Below are 12,727 nucleotides of genomic sequence, written 5' to 3'. Positions count from 1 at the left end.
TTTCATCATCATCATCATCTTGTTTTTTTTTCTTATTCATCTTTTCTTTCTTATTTTACCTTCTTAAGTTTCTTCTTGTTTTACTCTCTTAACAAGAATAAAAACAAAAAATCAAACAAAGAAGAAGAAGAAGCACATAATGCTGCAAAATTACTTGAAAGACGATCAACATACATTCATTCAACTAAAAAGAAAGAAACAAATAAAGAAAAAAAGAAGAAAAAAATGCTTGAAGAAAATATTTTTGTGTATTTGTAGCAAATTTCGGTGTAAAACTAAGATATTTATGTGTATTGTTAAAAATTTTTGGTGTATTTATATTGATAAGTTCTGTATAATTCAAAATTCTTCCTCTTCTTCTTCTTCATCTTTTGCTTCTTTTTTTTCATCATTATAATCATCATCTTCTTTTTTTATTTTACCTTTTAAAAAAAATACATAATATTGTAAAATCAATAAAAAGAAGAGGAGAAAAAATGCAGCAATAAAAAGAACATCGAAGAGGATAAAACACGCAAAAAAGAAGAAGAAGGAACGCGAAAATAAAGGAGGAGGAACGCAAAAAAGAAGGAAAAGAAAGAGGAGTAGTAGGAGGAGGAGGAACGCAAGATACAAACATTAGAGGAGGAACGACATAATTGTACGTGCGCATTATGTAAGTGGATTTTGTTGGATTAGAGTTAACTTATATAAATTTATATGTCAAAAAAATTTGTATGTGTAACAGTTATTTTACTATAATAGTATAATATTTTGGATTGTTTCTTATTAGATTCAATTTTACATAATATTTATTTTGTGAATGATCTCCTATTCTATTTATGGAGTATTTAACCGGATTGTGTTCAATCTTCAATGGACTAAATTTAAGAAACTGCACCGCAAAAAGCAATGCTAGGATTTTTAGTAAAGTAAATTATATCCATTCATTTGTTTTTCATACTAATCCAGCTTCAAGCCATTTTCCCCCCTCTTTGAATCTATGAACTCATGAAGTCCGTGAAGGATTTCTCGTTTGATGATTTGACTCCCCAGTCTTTGTCACCATGGGTAAATTTTTCTTTTCCAAATTGAGAAATTTTCATGCTCCACAAAGCATCATATTCCAATGTCAAAAGTTAGGACCTTGTGATATTTGACATCTCCAAATATAAAATTCTTTTTTTTTTCCCCTATAAGTTAAAGCCAATTTCATTCATTAGAAGAGTTCTATATCATAAATCTTTTGAGAAATGGGTTTGGTTGGAGGGGAGGAGGGAGTGCAAGAGGCCGCCGCCGGGCGTGAGGAGAGAATTCTTGTTTCTGTTCGTTTGAGGCCTCTGAACGACAAAGAGATCAGTAGACATGATGTGTGTGATTGGGAATGCATTAATGACACCACCGTCGTTTCCAGGAACAATAATAATCTTTCAGCTTCAGAGAGGTCCCTCTATCCAACATCATATGCATTTGGTACATACATGCTTGAATTTGCCTCTAAACTCATTCACCATGTGGTGTTGTTTATAACTTTAGGATTAATTATTGCACTTTACTTTATATATGTTTTGGGTGTAGACCGAGTATTTAGACCGGATTGTCCCACAAGGCAGGTGTATGAAACAGCAGCAAAGGAAGTTGCTCTCTCAGTTCTCAAAGGCATCAACTGTGAGTTCTTATTTCCTCTTTAGTAATTTTTTGTTTGCCAGTAAAACCACATAATATTGTCCCTTCTCATTTTTGTATTAAACAATAATCGGTGCTTATTAACAAAAACAAATTCCTTCACAATATTAGTAATTAAGACAAGATTCATATCACAAAAGATATTATATATGTGCATATAAAAAATCAGCTACAAATTTCGGTATCATATATTGTGTATAAATAATAAGAAAAAGTATAGGTCGACAATGAAAATATTAATCAATGTGAACAATAGATATATCGAATATTCATTTAACTAGCTGTACGGGTGGTTATTCTAATATTAAAGTTTAGGTGGGTAATTTGGAGGTGTAGTCGGTTTTTATGGGAATGGATCCTCTCAATTATTAAAAAAATTGAGAGTGTAAAGTAGGATCTTTAACCTTTCATTACTCTCTCTTTCATATTTATTCTTGGCCTCACTTATAAAACTAATGGTAAGATGTCACACTTTACTCCCTCAATTGTTAAAAAAATTCAGAGGATCCATTCCCCCTATTTGATTGGTAGTTGTTCATGTTGTTCAAAAAAATTTATTGTTTATCTAGTATAACCCAATTAATTAAATACATGTGTTGTTTAACTCATTTTTAATGTGTATTTTATATTTTAGCATGTATTCTATACATGTAGTTTATTTATTAGTTAATTTTAGTATAAATATAACATGATTATAGTTTTTACAAGATCAAAAATATGATATACACACAAAAAAAATCAGTCACTATATATTTGTATATAAATACGTGTGTTGTTTAATTCATTTTCAAAATATATTTTATATTCCAACGAATTGTGTGAATCTTCCTTTACTAGCTATTTCATAAGCATGGAAACCCATGAAAAATTCATATTAACATGTTAATGTGATTATCTAATTGATCAGCAAGCATATTTGCATATGGACAAACAAGCAGTGGAAAGACATACACAATGAGTGGTGTAACTGAATATGCTGTAGCAGACATTTTTAACCATATAGAGAAGGTAAATAATAATGATTATACGCTTGACGAACACAATGTATATATTAACTTTCTTTCTCAAAACCTTATTTTAATTTGGATTAAGTTCCCTTAATTATAGGAAAAGGAAGAAAGGGAATTTGTTCTGAAATTTTCAGCGTTGGAGATCTACAATGAATCTGTCAGGGACCTCCTTACTGCAGATACTACGCCTCTTAGACTTCTTGATGATCCAGAGGTAAATAACATGGAGATCACTTCGATAAAGATACTAAAAATGTCATTTTTTTTAAGACGTTTATATGTGTCATAATATTATTGCATATCTTTATTAAATCGGTTAATAATTTATTTTTTAATAAATCAGAATAAAATTGGTTTATTATAGCAATAATAATAAATCCAATTATCCGCATTATAATTATTAGACCCGATTTGATTCGATCGATTTACACAATCTAAACCGAATCATATTTAAATTTTTTGATAAAAAGACAAATATATCCCTGATTTTTGTTAAAAAAAACAAAAAAACCATGATTCAGTGGTTATGTAAATTGATCGGTTCAACCAGAATAACAATTGAATTTATTGTTATTGTTATAAAAAATCGATTTTATTCTAATTTATTAAAAAATTAAAAAATAATCAGTTTATTAATACGTCCAAAATATAAGTGTCTTTACAAAAAGACGTTTTATACGTTTTTATGGGAGCATCCTCCAAATAATATATGTTTTCTTCAGCTTATTAAATTAAAGCACCAATTTGACTCTAAAAAAAAAGGTTTATAATTTTATCTCAAAAAATATCATAATAAACCTTTGATTATAATAAACATTTTTTATAAGTAACTAACAGAACTACTATTTGAACAGAGAGGGACAGTTGTTGAGAAACTCACTGAAGCAACTCTACGTGACTGGAATCATTTTAAAGAACTTCTTTCTTTTTGTGAAGGTAAGGATGGTTTTGAACTATATGCTTGCTTTGATTGGTTTTCCTACTTTGTTTTTCTTCATCTATTTTCTCCTATATGTCTTTTTTCTTTTCCTTTTTAGTAGAATATATTCCTCATACAATTTGATTGCTTTTATCAGCTCAGAGGAAGATAGGGGAGACATCCCTGAATGAAGCAAGTTCCAGATCTCATCAAATTCTAAAACTGGTATGTATAGACAGAAAATTACTATTAAATCAATTTCGTATAAAATACATGTTAACATATAAAATAAATATTAAAAACAAATCAAACAATATATATTATATGACGACTGATTTAGTAGTTAGATTTTTTATATACACATAGTATTTTAGTTTTCAATATAAGCCTATCTACTTAATTGCTACTATTTTTAAAATTGATTACTTAAGTGTCATTTATTTGAATTAAATTACCAATATGCTATTGTTTTTCTATAACAATAAACTAATAAAATTATTTTATTTTATAGTTTTTATAATGTTTTATAGGGTGTTTTGAGCTCCCAAAAATGGTTTTGAAAAGTAAAAATTTCATATTAATGAATTTTGATTAGATCAGGTATTTTCTTTGGGTTCAAATTTTCAAAAGCTACTTAAAAGAAAAATTAAAAAATAAATTATTTTATTATTATTATATAAAAGAACATATTAATCTTATATTTCAAATAAGTAAAACATTTAAATAAGGTAAAAACTCAGTTAAAGTCGACTTCACGTGAAGTTGATACCTGAGAGCCGTTATATGAAAATTTAGTCAAATCAGTCAAATCATCTAACGGTTATATTAACTTCATATGAAGTCGATTGCACCTGAGTTTTCACCTTTAAATAATTAGTTTTAAAGAAGAGTTACAATTAGTTCAAAAGACCATATGATTCTTTGCATTATTGTAGGGGTGGCAATGGGTAAGGTAGGGTAGGGTTTGAACCCAACCCTAACCCTACCCGCGGATTGAGTTTTTGACTAACACTCAACCCTACCCTACCCGCGGGTTGAGAAATACCCAACCCTAACCCTACCCGCGCTCAACCCGCGGGTATCCGACCCTATCCGCGGGTTGACAAAAAAAATATTATAATGACACAAATATCTTATAAATAACACAAGTATCTTTGGTTCAGTGGTTAGGAACTTTTTGCACATGCTTAAAGTCCTTGGTTCAACTCCCATATATAACACATATTATGGGGGGTGCGGATAGGGTTGAGACTCAACCCGCACCCTACCCGCTCCGCAGGCCAACCCGCTCCGTGCCCAATCCTACCCGCAGCGGATCGGGTTGGCAACCCTACTCAATCGGGTTGGATACCCGCGGATAGGGTCCATGCTGCCAGGCCTACATTATTGCTTACATTTCTTAACCTTATGTTCTTTTTTTTTTTTCTTTAGACAGTTGAAAGCTGTCCATGTGATTTTTTGGTAATCGATCGATCAAGCTCTCTTGCTGCCTCTGTGGTACGAAAGATTCATGCAAATTTCAGGAGAATATATACGTGAGAATTACTTTATTATGTAAAAAGGAAATTAAGAAATTGAAAAGGTTAGATTTTTTTTTATTTGGTGCAGAATTTTATTGATCTTGCTGGGAGTGAACGTGCATCACAAACCCATGCAGCTGGTGCAAGGTTGAAAGAGGGTAGCCACATAAATCGAAGTTTACTAACTTTAGGAACTTGTATCCGTAAACTCAGGTTAGCTTTCTCATTTTGTTTCATTCGAGTTCATAAATGTTAGAATGTGTTATAATTAATCTCACCGAATTTTTATTGAATTTAATTTTGATGTATTAATTACATACCATCTCAGTAAAAATAACTATTTTTTATATTGATTACGTGAATAATCATCTAAAAAATAAAATATTTTACATTACAAATGCATCAAAATTAAATTTAATTCGCATTTTTATTTTGATGATTATTTGGCCTCTCCCACACCTTTTCTTTATTTCCTAATATGTCAACTTATCTAATGGTATATCCTAACACTTTACATTAGGTTTTTATTAACACCACTAACAAAAGAATTAACTTAATTTATAATTTAAAATAGGGAGATTAATTTGATCAATTTTAAAATTAAAAAACTAATTTAGCTATTGAATAAAAAAAGTAAGAAACCAATTTTATTATTGAGTAATTATCGAAAATCTTAATTTATCTTTCTAATAATTTTTTTAATATTTAAATGAGTAAAAAATTAAATATATATGTTATTTTTAAAAAAATATTAAAATGATTAAAAAAACTCAAAATTTTTTATTTAAAAATTAAGAAAATAATTAAAAAAAAACAACCATGTACATTATACAAAAAATCAACCACGAAGATAAATATATATTAAAATATTAAATACACATTAAAAATAAATTAAACAACATATATGTTTATAAACAAATATAAAATAATTAATTTTAGTATACAGATAATATTTTTATATAAAAAATTAGGAGGACAAAATTATAATGCATGACAATCTAGTAATATCCAACTTAAAATAGTTTAAAGAAAGTTAACTAAGTAATTGAATTGCAGCAAAGGGGGAAAAGGTGGACACATTCCTTTCAGAGACTCAAAGCTAACTCGCATACTACAATCTTCATTAGGAGGGAATGCCAAAACTGCAATAATCTGCACCATGAGCCCAGCAAGAAGCCATGCTGAGCAAACTAGAAACACCCTTTTATTTGCAAGTTGTGCTCGTCAAGTTTCAACTAGTCCACAAGTCAACGCAGTCTTGTCTGATAAAGCATTGGTCAAACAATTGCAAAAAGAGTTGACCAGATTGGAGACTGAGTTGAGATCATCATTGGCATCCCAACGTAAATCTAATTCTGTAGAAGTGCTCAAAGAAAAAGACCTTGAAATTGAGAAGGTACCCAACCTCTAAAACATTTTTTTAAGATATTTTTTAATAATTAAAATGTAATACATATAATCGATTAAATCGTGTTATTTTTGTCAAAATTAGGCCAGATAAATTAATTTGACCGAAAAATAATGAATCAAATTTTGAATCGGTCTAAATTAATATTATTTTTTATAAAAAATTACTACGATACACCTATTATAGAAAATGACTAAAATACTCTTATTATATATATTAATTTTGGAAATTCTAAATTCTAACCCTTTTCTTCTCTGTCGTCATATAGGGTTAACATTTATAGTTTTCAAAATTAATATATATATATAATAGGGGTATTTTAGTTATTTTTTATAATAGGGATATTGTAGTCATTTTTTATAAAAAATATTAATTTATACTAATTCAAAAATTAATTTATTAATTTTTTGATTAAACTGATTTATTTGGTCTAATTTTAATAAAAATAACACAATTTAATTGATTATATATATTAAATTTTAATTTTTTAAAAAATTTAAAAAAAAAAACGTTTTTGATAACTTTATCTAAATAGTTTCCTTATTTTTTAGGAAGCATAGAATTCCTTATTTTATCAAAGTATATTAAAATTTGTAGTATATTAGTAAAGACCAACATGTAATTATCTTCGTATAAAGTTGGTAGTTAAAATGGTCGTCTAATTATTTTTAATTATTAATTTCATATGAAGATATCTGCATATAAATTTTTACATATTTTTATTCAAAATTTTTATAATTTGTTGGTTTTTTTTTCAGTAAAAAACAATAAAATTGCTCATTTTTAGACACATCCTCGTTCTAAGAAAAACTTCTAAGAAACATAATAATAAGGAATTCCATTTTCATTATTTTGTAATTTTCAAAATTTTGCAAAAATAGGTACGATAAAATAATGAAAATGATAAGAAATTTTTGTATCTTTATTTTATATTTTTCAAAAATTTTAAAATGAAAAAGTGAGATAAAAAAATTAAACACAAAATACTCTAATATAAGTTCACCATAAATATTTCAATATATGATACTCCATTTGCAAGTTGAATATGAAGTATTTGTTATGTAATTGCAGTTAAGGAAAGAAATATCAGATCTAACTATGCAACGGGATCTTGCTCAATCTCAAATTAAAGACATGCTTCAAGTTGTTGGGGACGAGTTGTCCTCCTCTGAATCCGTAAGCACATGCCTTTTGCCTACTCAAAAATATGAAAGGCTTGTTTGTTTGAACAAATATTTTCGGTTTTTATTTTTTAGTATTTTATTGTTTTAAAATTTTGTGAAAATAATTTAATTTTGTTATCTATTTTTATTTAGATTTTCAATTTTTTTTTACAAAATTTTAACAACATTAAACCTTAAAATTTAACATTTAAAATGAATGTATAAACCAAACGTACCTTAATAATAGATAATTCGATATTAATAATACATAAAAAGTATTAAGTATAGACCAAAATTTATTTATCAAATAAATTATTATTATTTGTATATGAGAAAGTTTTAAGGGTTGGTACTTTCATTAAAATTTAGCCAACATTTAATTATAAAAAAAATTGTATAATTTCACACTATTAGATATAATCTCATACCATTAAAAATATTAATAATAACTAATTAATTATTATAAATCATAAAATATATTAATCTCTTAATACTATTGTATATGTATAAATACATATATTATTTAGTTTATTTTTATTTTATATTTTAATATGTATGTTATAATAGTACTTGATTCAAGGGCTGATTCTTTATGCACAAGGTTGAATATACAAAAAGATAAAAATCTACATATAATTATTTTCATATAAAATTAATAATTTAGAACTGTTAAATGATGTGACACATTTAATTAAATTATAATCTAATCATTTCTAAGTATAAATTTTATATAAAAACAATTATATAGGAATTTTCACCTTACTAAAAACAATGTCTACTATTTTATGCCTACACTACACTTTTTACTCTTGGAATCTTGGTATTAAAGTGATTCGATAAAAATTAAGAAAACATAGAAATATAATTTTTTTTCTTATTCATATTTAACTCTAATTATTCATCAAAAACCTGCAGGAGGGCTCGGATATTCGGTATCCCAGATTGCGCGTGGGAAGGTCATGGGACTTCGAAAACCAACAAGATGGACCAAATCTATTTAGTTTGAACAGTTTTAATAAGATAAAATATTTTGAAAATTCTTTGTATTTAGATGGAAATAGTTTCAGTTCTGATGACAACTTTTTCCAACTCCCCGACTTGGAAAAGCATCTTCCCCTCAGAATTTCTCCCTTGATATTACCAATTTTAACTCCTGATCATCATGTTGATTCAAATCAAAACAACACTAAGCAAAAAACAAAATGCATTATTGACTCTGAAGGCACAATCTCAGACTCTAGTGCCTCGTCTCCCGAGGCAAATACAATTAGATTGGGAGGGAAAAAGTTGACTGAAGGAGTTGACTTTACACACGAGGAGAATAATAATGCATATTTTGAATTAAAGAAAAAGAAAGATTTTATTCCTCTTCCCTTGCGAAACAAGTTATCTCCATCACCAAGGCCAGGGTATGCGAAAATGACGAGAAGCACAAGTTGTAAAGCAAGCATTATGAGGGATCCTTCTCCTGATTGGTTCGACGAGGAAGATATAGCTCGATATGGAACTCCAATGGTGGTGGGAATGGGAAAAGAGAGACCTGTGGGATTCCCAAGTAGGTCGCATACACTGAACTATGATGCTGATGCCGAACGAGCTTCGCCTTTTCGCGATGGGAATCCACCGGGAAGTGCTTCCATTACTACTCCAGAACATGTTAGAAGGGTTACTTTTAAGGACATTGATGCCAATGGTTCTTTAGTTTCAGAACTAAAGGAAAAGATAGATCTTGGAAGTTCTAATAATAATCTACAGAGGAACCATGAGGTATGCTTCTCCATTCTTATAACAATCTAGCTTAATATTGGTCTTATTTCCAATCAATGATGCTACATTCTCTTGGAAATTATAGTAACTATCAATCATCTACGTAATGTGTTATCTAGATTATTTTTTTATTAATTTAATATTGATGATAATTAATTATAATAGAAGTAATTAAGTAGTATATCAAATTTGTTACTTTTTGTCTTTTTATTTATTGAAAATTATCAAATATGAGAAGAACCAAGTTTTCTCCCTTTCTTTCAACTTTCACTCTTTTTCTCTTTCTTTAGTTCGTCAAATTATTAATATCACAACTTAAATATTAATTTAAACATGACTTAGTTGTATCTGAGAAAACATGAGTTATCATGGTAATTTTATCCAAATTAAGTCTGATTTGTCTAATTTGACAACTTTAACACAATGTTTGGAACACCAAATTTTGGAACGAAGAAAAATGAAAGAGGAGAAAATGAATGAAAAACTCATTTTTTTTTTGTTTAAATTAGAATGGAAAATGGGTGAAAAACAAAAAAGTAAGTATGGGCCCATATAAATTTTTTTCTTCTCAATGATGCAATGAAAACTGAAAAAGGATGGACAAACAATGTTAAAATTCTATATTTACCCTTTTAATAACAAAAAGCAAAATCTCTAACTCACTCTTTAATTTTTTTTTTCTTTTAATTGGTGTTAAATAATTTTATTCTATTATAATTTTCTCCCTTCTTACTCTTCTTTCTATCCAAACAAAAAAAAAAAATTTATTTTCTTTCCATCCATTTTTTCTGCATCCAAACAACATGCAAAGAAATTCACTTTTTCTTTCATTTTCTTTTCTCCCATTTTCTTTCCTCTCATTTTCCATCAAACATCCAAACAAAGTGAGTTTCTTGTTTTCGCTACCCTTAATTATTTCATCTTTGATAGTTTTCAACTTGGAACTTCCAATTTATACTTCCTTTTGAGACTGCTAGATAAAGATGATTTAATTGCTAATATTACATTACAAAACAATTATATATACAAAAGAAAGAGATATATAATTAAGTGTATAAATATACATTATATACACCTCTCTTAACAAAAAGACCATTCTTTAACTTGTTTTATTTGCATGACAGGAATCCAAAGATGTTGCCTTGGGCTCAAAGCAATCTGAAGATGAAAAAAATTCAAACTGGCCTTCAGAATTTAAGAGGCTACAAAGAGAGATTGTTGAACTCTGGAATGTATGTAATGTTTCATTAGTTCATAGGAGTTACTTCTTCCTTCTCTTCAAAGGGGATCCATCAGATTCTATCTATATGGAGGTAGAGCTTAGAAGGTTGTCTTATCTAAAACAAACGTTTTCCCCTGATTCAAGGTAAGTATGCATGTATATATGATTTATTAAGCAATCATGACACATTAAATTAACCACTAAAATTGGTTATTAATGTAGAATATTCATTAATATACAAAATACATATTAAATAAATTAAACTATACATATATTTATATACAAATTTATTAGTGACTGATTTTGATATATACTTAGTATTTTTGTTTATCAGTACAACAATGTTATATATAAAAAAATTAGTCATTATATCAATCATTTGTATAGATTACATATTAAAATACAAAATACACATTTAAAATAAATTAAATACCACACGCATTTATATACAAATATATTTTAAATGTGTATTTTGTATTTTAATATATATTCTATACAAATATATTTTCCTCTTATTCAAGGTAAGTATGCATGCATATATGTTTTATATCATAATAGGATTATATTAAAATTAACCACTAAAATTAGTCACTAGTGTAGAATATCCATTAATATACAAAATATATATTAAATAAATTAAACTATATATGTATCTATACACAAATTTGTTAGTGGCTGATTTTAATGCACACTTAATATTTTTGTTTATCAATACAACTATATTAGATGTATATAAAAAATTAATCACTATATCAACTATCTGTATAGATTACATATTGAAATACAAAATACACATTTAAAATGAATTAAACACCATATGTATTTATATATAAATATATTTTAAATGTGTACTTTGTATTTCAAAGAACGGAAATGTTTAATAACAAAAAAATATTAGCCAAAAATATCAAGTTCTAGCTGTTTTTTTTTTTTTTTTTTGTCTCTCTGCTATTACCCTTTTGAAAAAAAAAATATTTCTATTCAAAAAAAAATTAGCTTTATATTTTCTAAAAGGCAAGCTAAACTCATCCATAATGATTTGGAGTACTAAATTGATACATTTAGATTCATGACTTTGTAAGATAAGATTGATGACGTGATGTGTTTTCGTTTGCAAATAGCGCAAAATATCTTAAGAAAGAGAGACAAATGTTGAGCAAGAAGATGCACAAGAAGCTACCAAAATCTGAGAGAAACAAGTTGTATGTGGAATGGCGTATTGATAGGCATTCAAAGCATAGGAGGTTGCAATTGGCGAACCTATTATGGTCAGACACAGAAGACATGGATCGTGTTAGAGAGAGTGCCGCCATTGTTACAAGGTTGGTTGGAACAGTGGAGCCAGATCAAGCTTACAAGGAGATGTTTGGTCTCAACTTCGCCCCCAGACGCAAACCTAAGAAATCTTTTGCTTGGACTGCCACAATGAAAAAACGTATTTTGTGAAGTTTCGCGAATTAAGGATATTAATAGGGATGAACTTTATCCGAAAGGGAAAACTCACGTGCAGTCGACTTCACGTGAAGTTGATAGTTGAGAGCCGTTAGATGAAAATTTAGTCAAATCATCTAACCGATTTTAGTTATCAAGTTCACGTAAAGTCGGCTGCACCTGAGTTTCCACCTTACCCAAATACTAGTTCACTTTTGTTGATCCAAGTAACTTTCATCAGCTATATTTTGCAAAGTTGAGCAATCTTGATGCCAATCACTAACTTAATAGGATGGCCTTGCCTAATTTTTTTTTAGGAGATATGTTTTCCTTTTATGTATATAAATATAAATATTTATTTTTTTAGAAAATAAAAGTATTATTATGTTAATTATTACTATTTATTATTTTTTATTGAGTTGATTTATTTATTTTTAATTTTCATATTTGATCAAATTTAACAATATAATTATTTTATATTAAGTTAAACAAAATAAATCTTTTCACAATGAAACAAATAAATATATATTAAAAATAAATTAAATAATATATATTTATAGACAAATACATAATGACTAATTTTATGATTAATTTTTTATTTACACATAACATTTTTGTTATA

General features: G+C 27.6%; 1 protein-coding gene across 1 annotated transcript; it reads left to right on the top strand.

The window, feature by feature from the left end:
• Nucleotides 1-1,232: 1,232 nt before the first annotated feature.
• On the top strand, nt 1,233-12,390 carry LOC130965414 (kinesin-like protein KIN-7G). The gene is made up of 13 exons (XM_057890182.1): nt 1,233-1,452; nt 1,558-1,647; nt 2,573-2,709; nt 2,773-2,889; nt 3,530-3,611; nt 3,752-3,819; nt 5,026-5,091; nt 5,203-5,327; nt 6,171-6,510; nt 7,594-7,698; nt 8,601-9,452; nt 10,577-10,818; nt 11,796-12,390. The coding sequence occupies exons 1-13, from the start codon at nt 1,233-1,235 to the stop codon at nt 12,118-12,120; spliced, it is 2,769 nt and encodes a 922-aa protein (XP_057746165.1). The 3' UTR covers nt 12,121-12,390.
• Nucleotides 12,391-12,727: the final 337 nt, after the last annotated feature.

Source organism: Arachis stenosperma, chromosome 1 (assembly GCF_014773155.1).
Source record: "Arachis stenosperma cultivar V10309 chromosome 1, arast.V10309.gnm1.PFL2, whole genome shotgun sequence".
In the NCBI taxonomy this organism is placed as follows: domain Eukaryota; kingdom Viridiplantae; phylum Streptophyta; class Magnoliopsida; order Fabales; family Fabaceae; genus Arachis; species Arachis stenosperma.
Note: the sequence above shows the minus strand (reverse complement) of the source record. Positions and strands in the feature narration are given on the sequence as shown.

Excerpts from the sequence above, each read along its gene's own strand:
- LOC130965414 (XM_057890182.1), top strand. The coding sequence starts at position 1,233 with ATGGGTTTGGTTGGAGGGGAGGAGGGAGTGCAAGAGGCCGCCGCCGGG. Across the intron at positions 2,890-3,529 it reads GACTTCTTGATGATCCAGAG|AGAGGGACAGTTGTTGAGAA; the intron begins GTAAATAACATG and ends CTATTTGAACAG. Across the intron at positions 5,328-6,170 it reads ACTTGTATCCGTAAACTCAG|CAAAGGGGGAAAAGGTGGAC; the intron begins GTTAGCTTTCTC and ends ATTGAATTGCAG.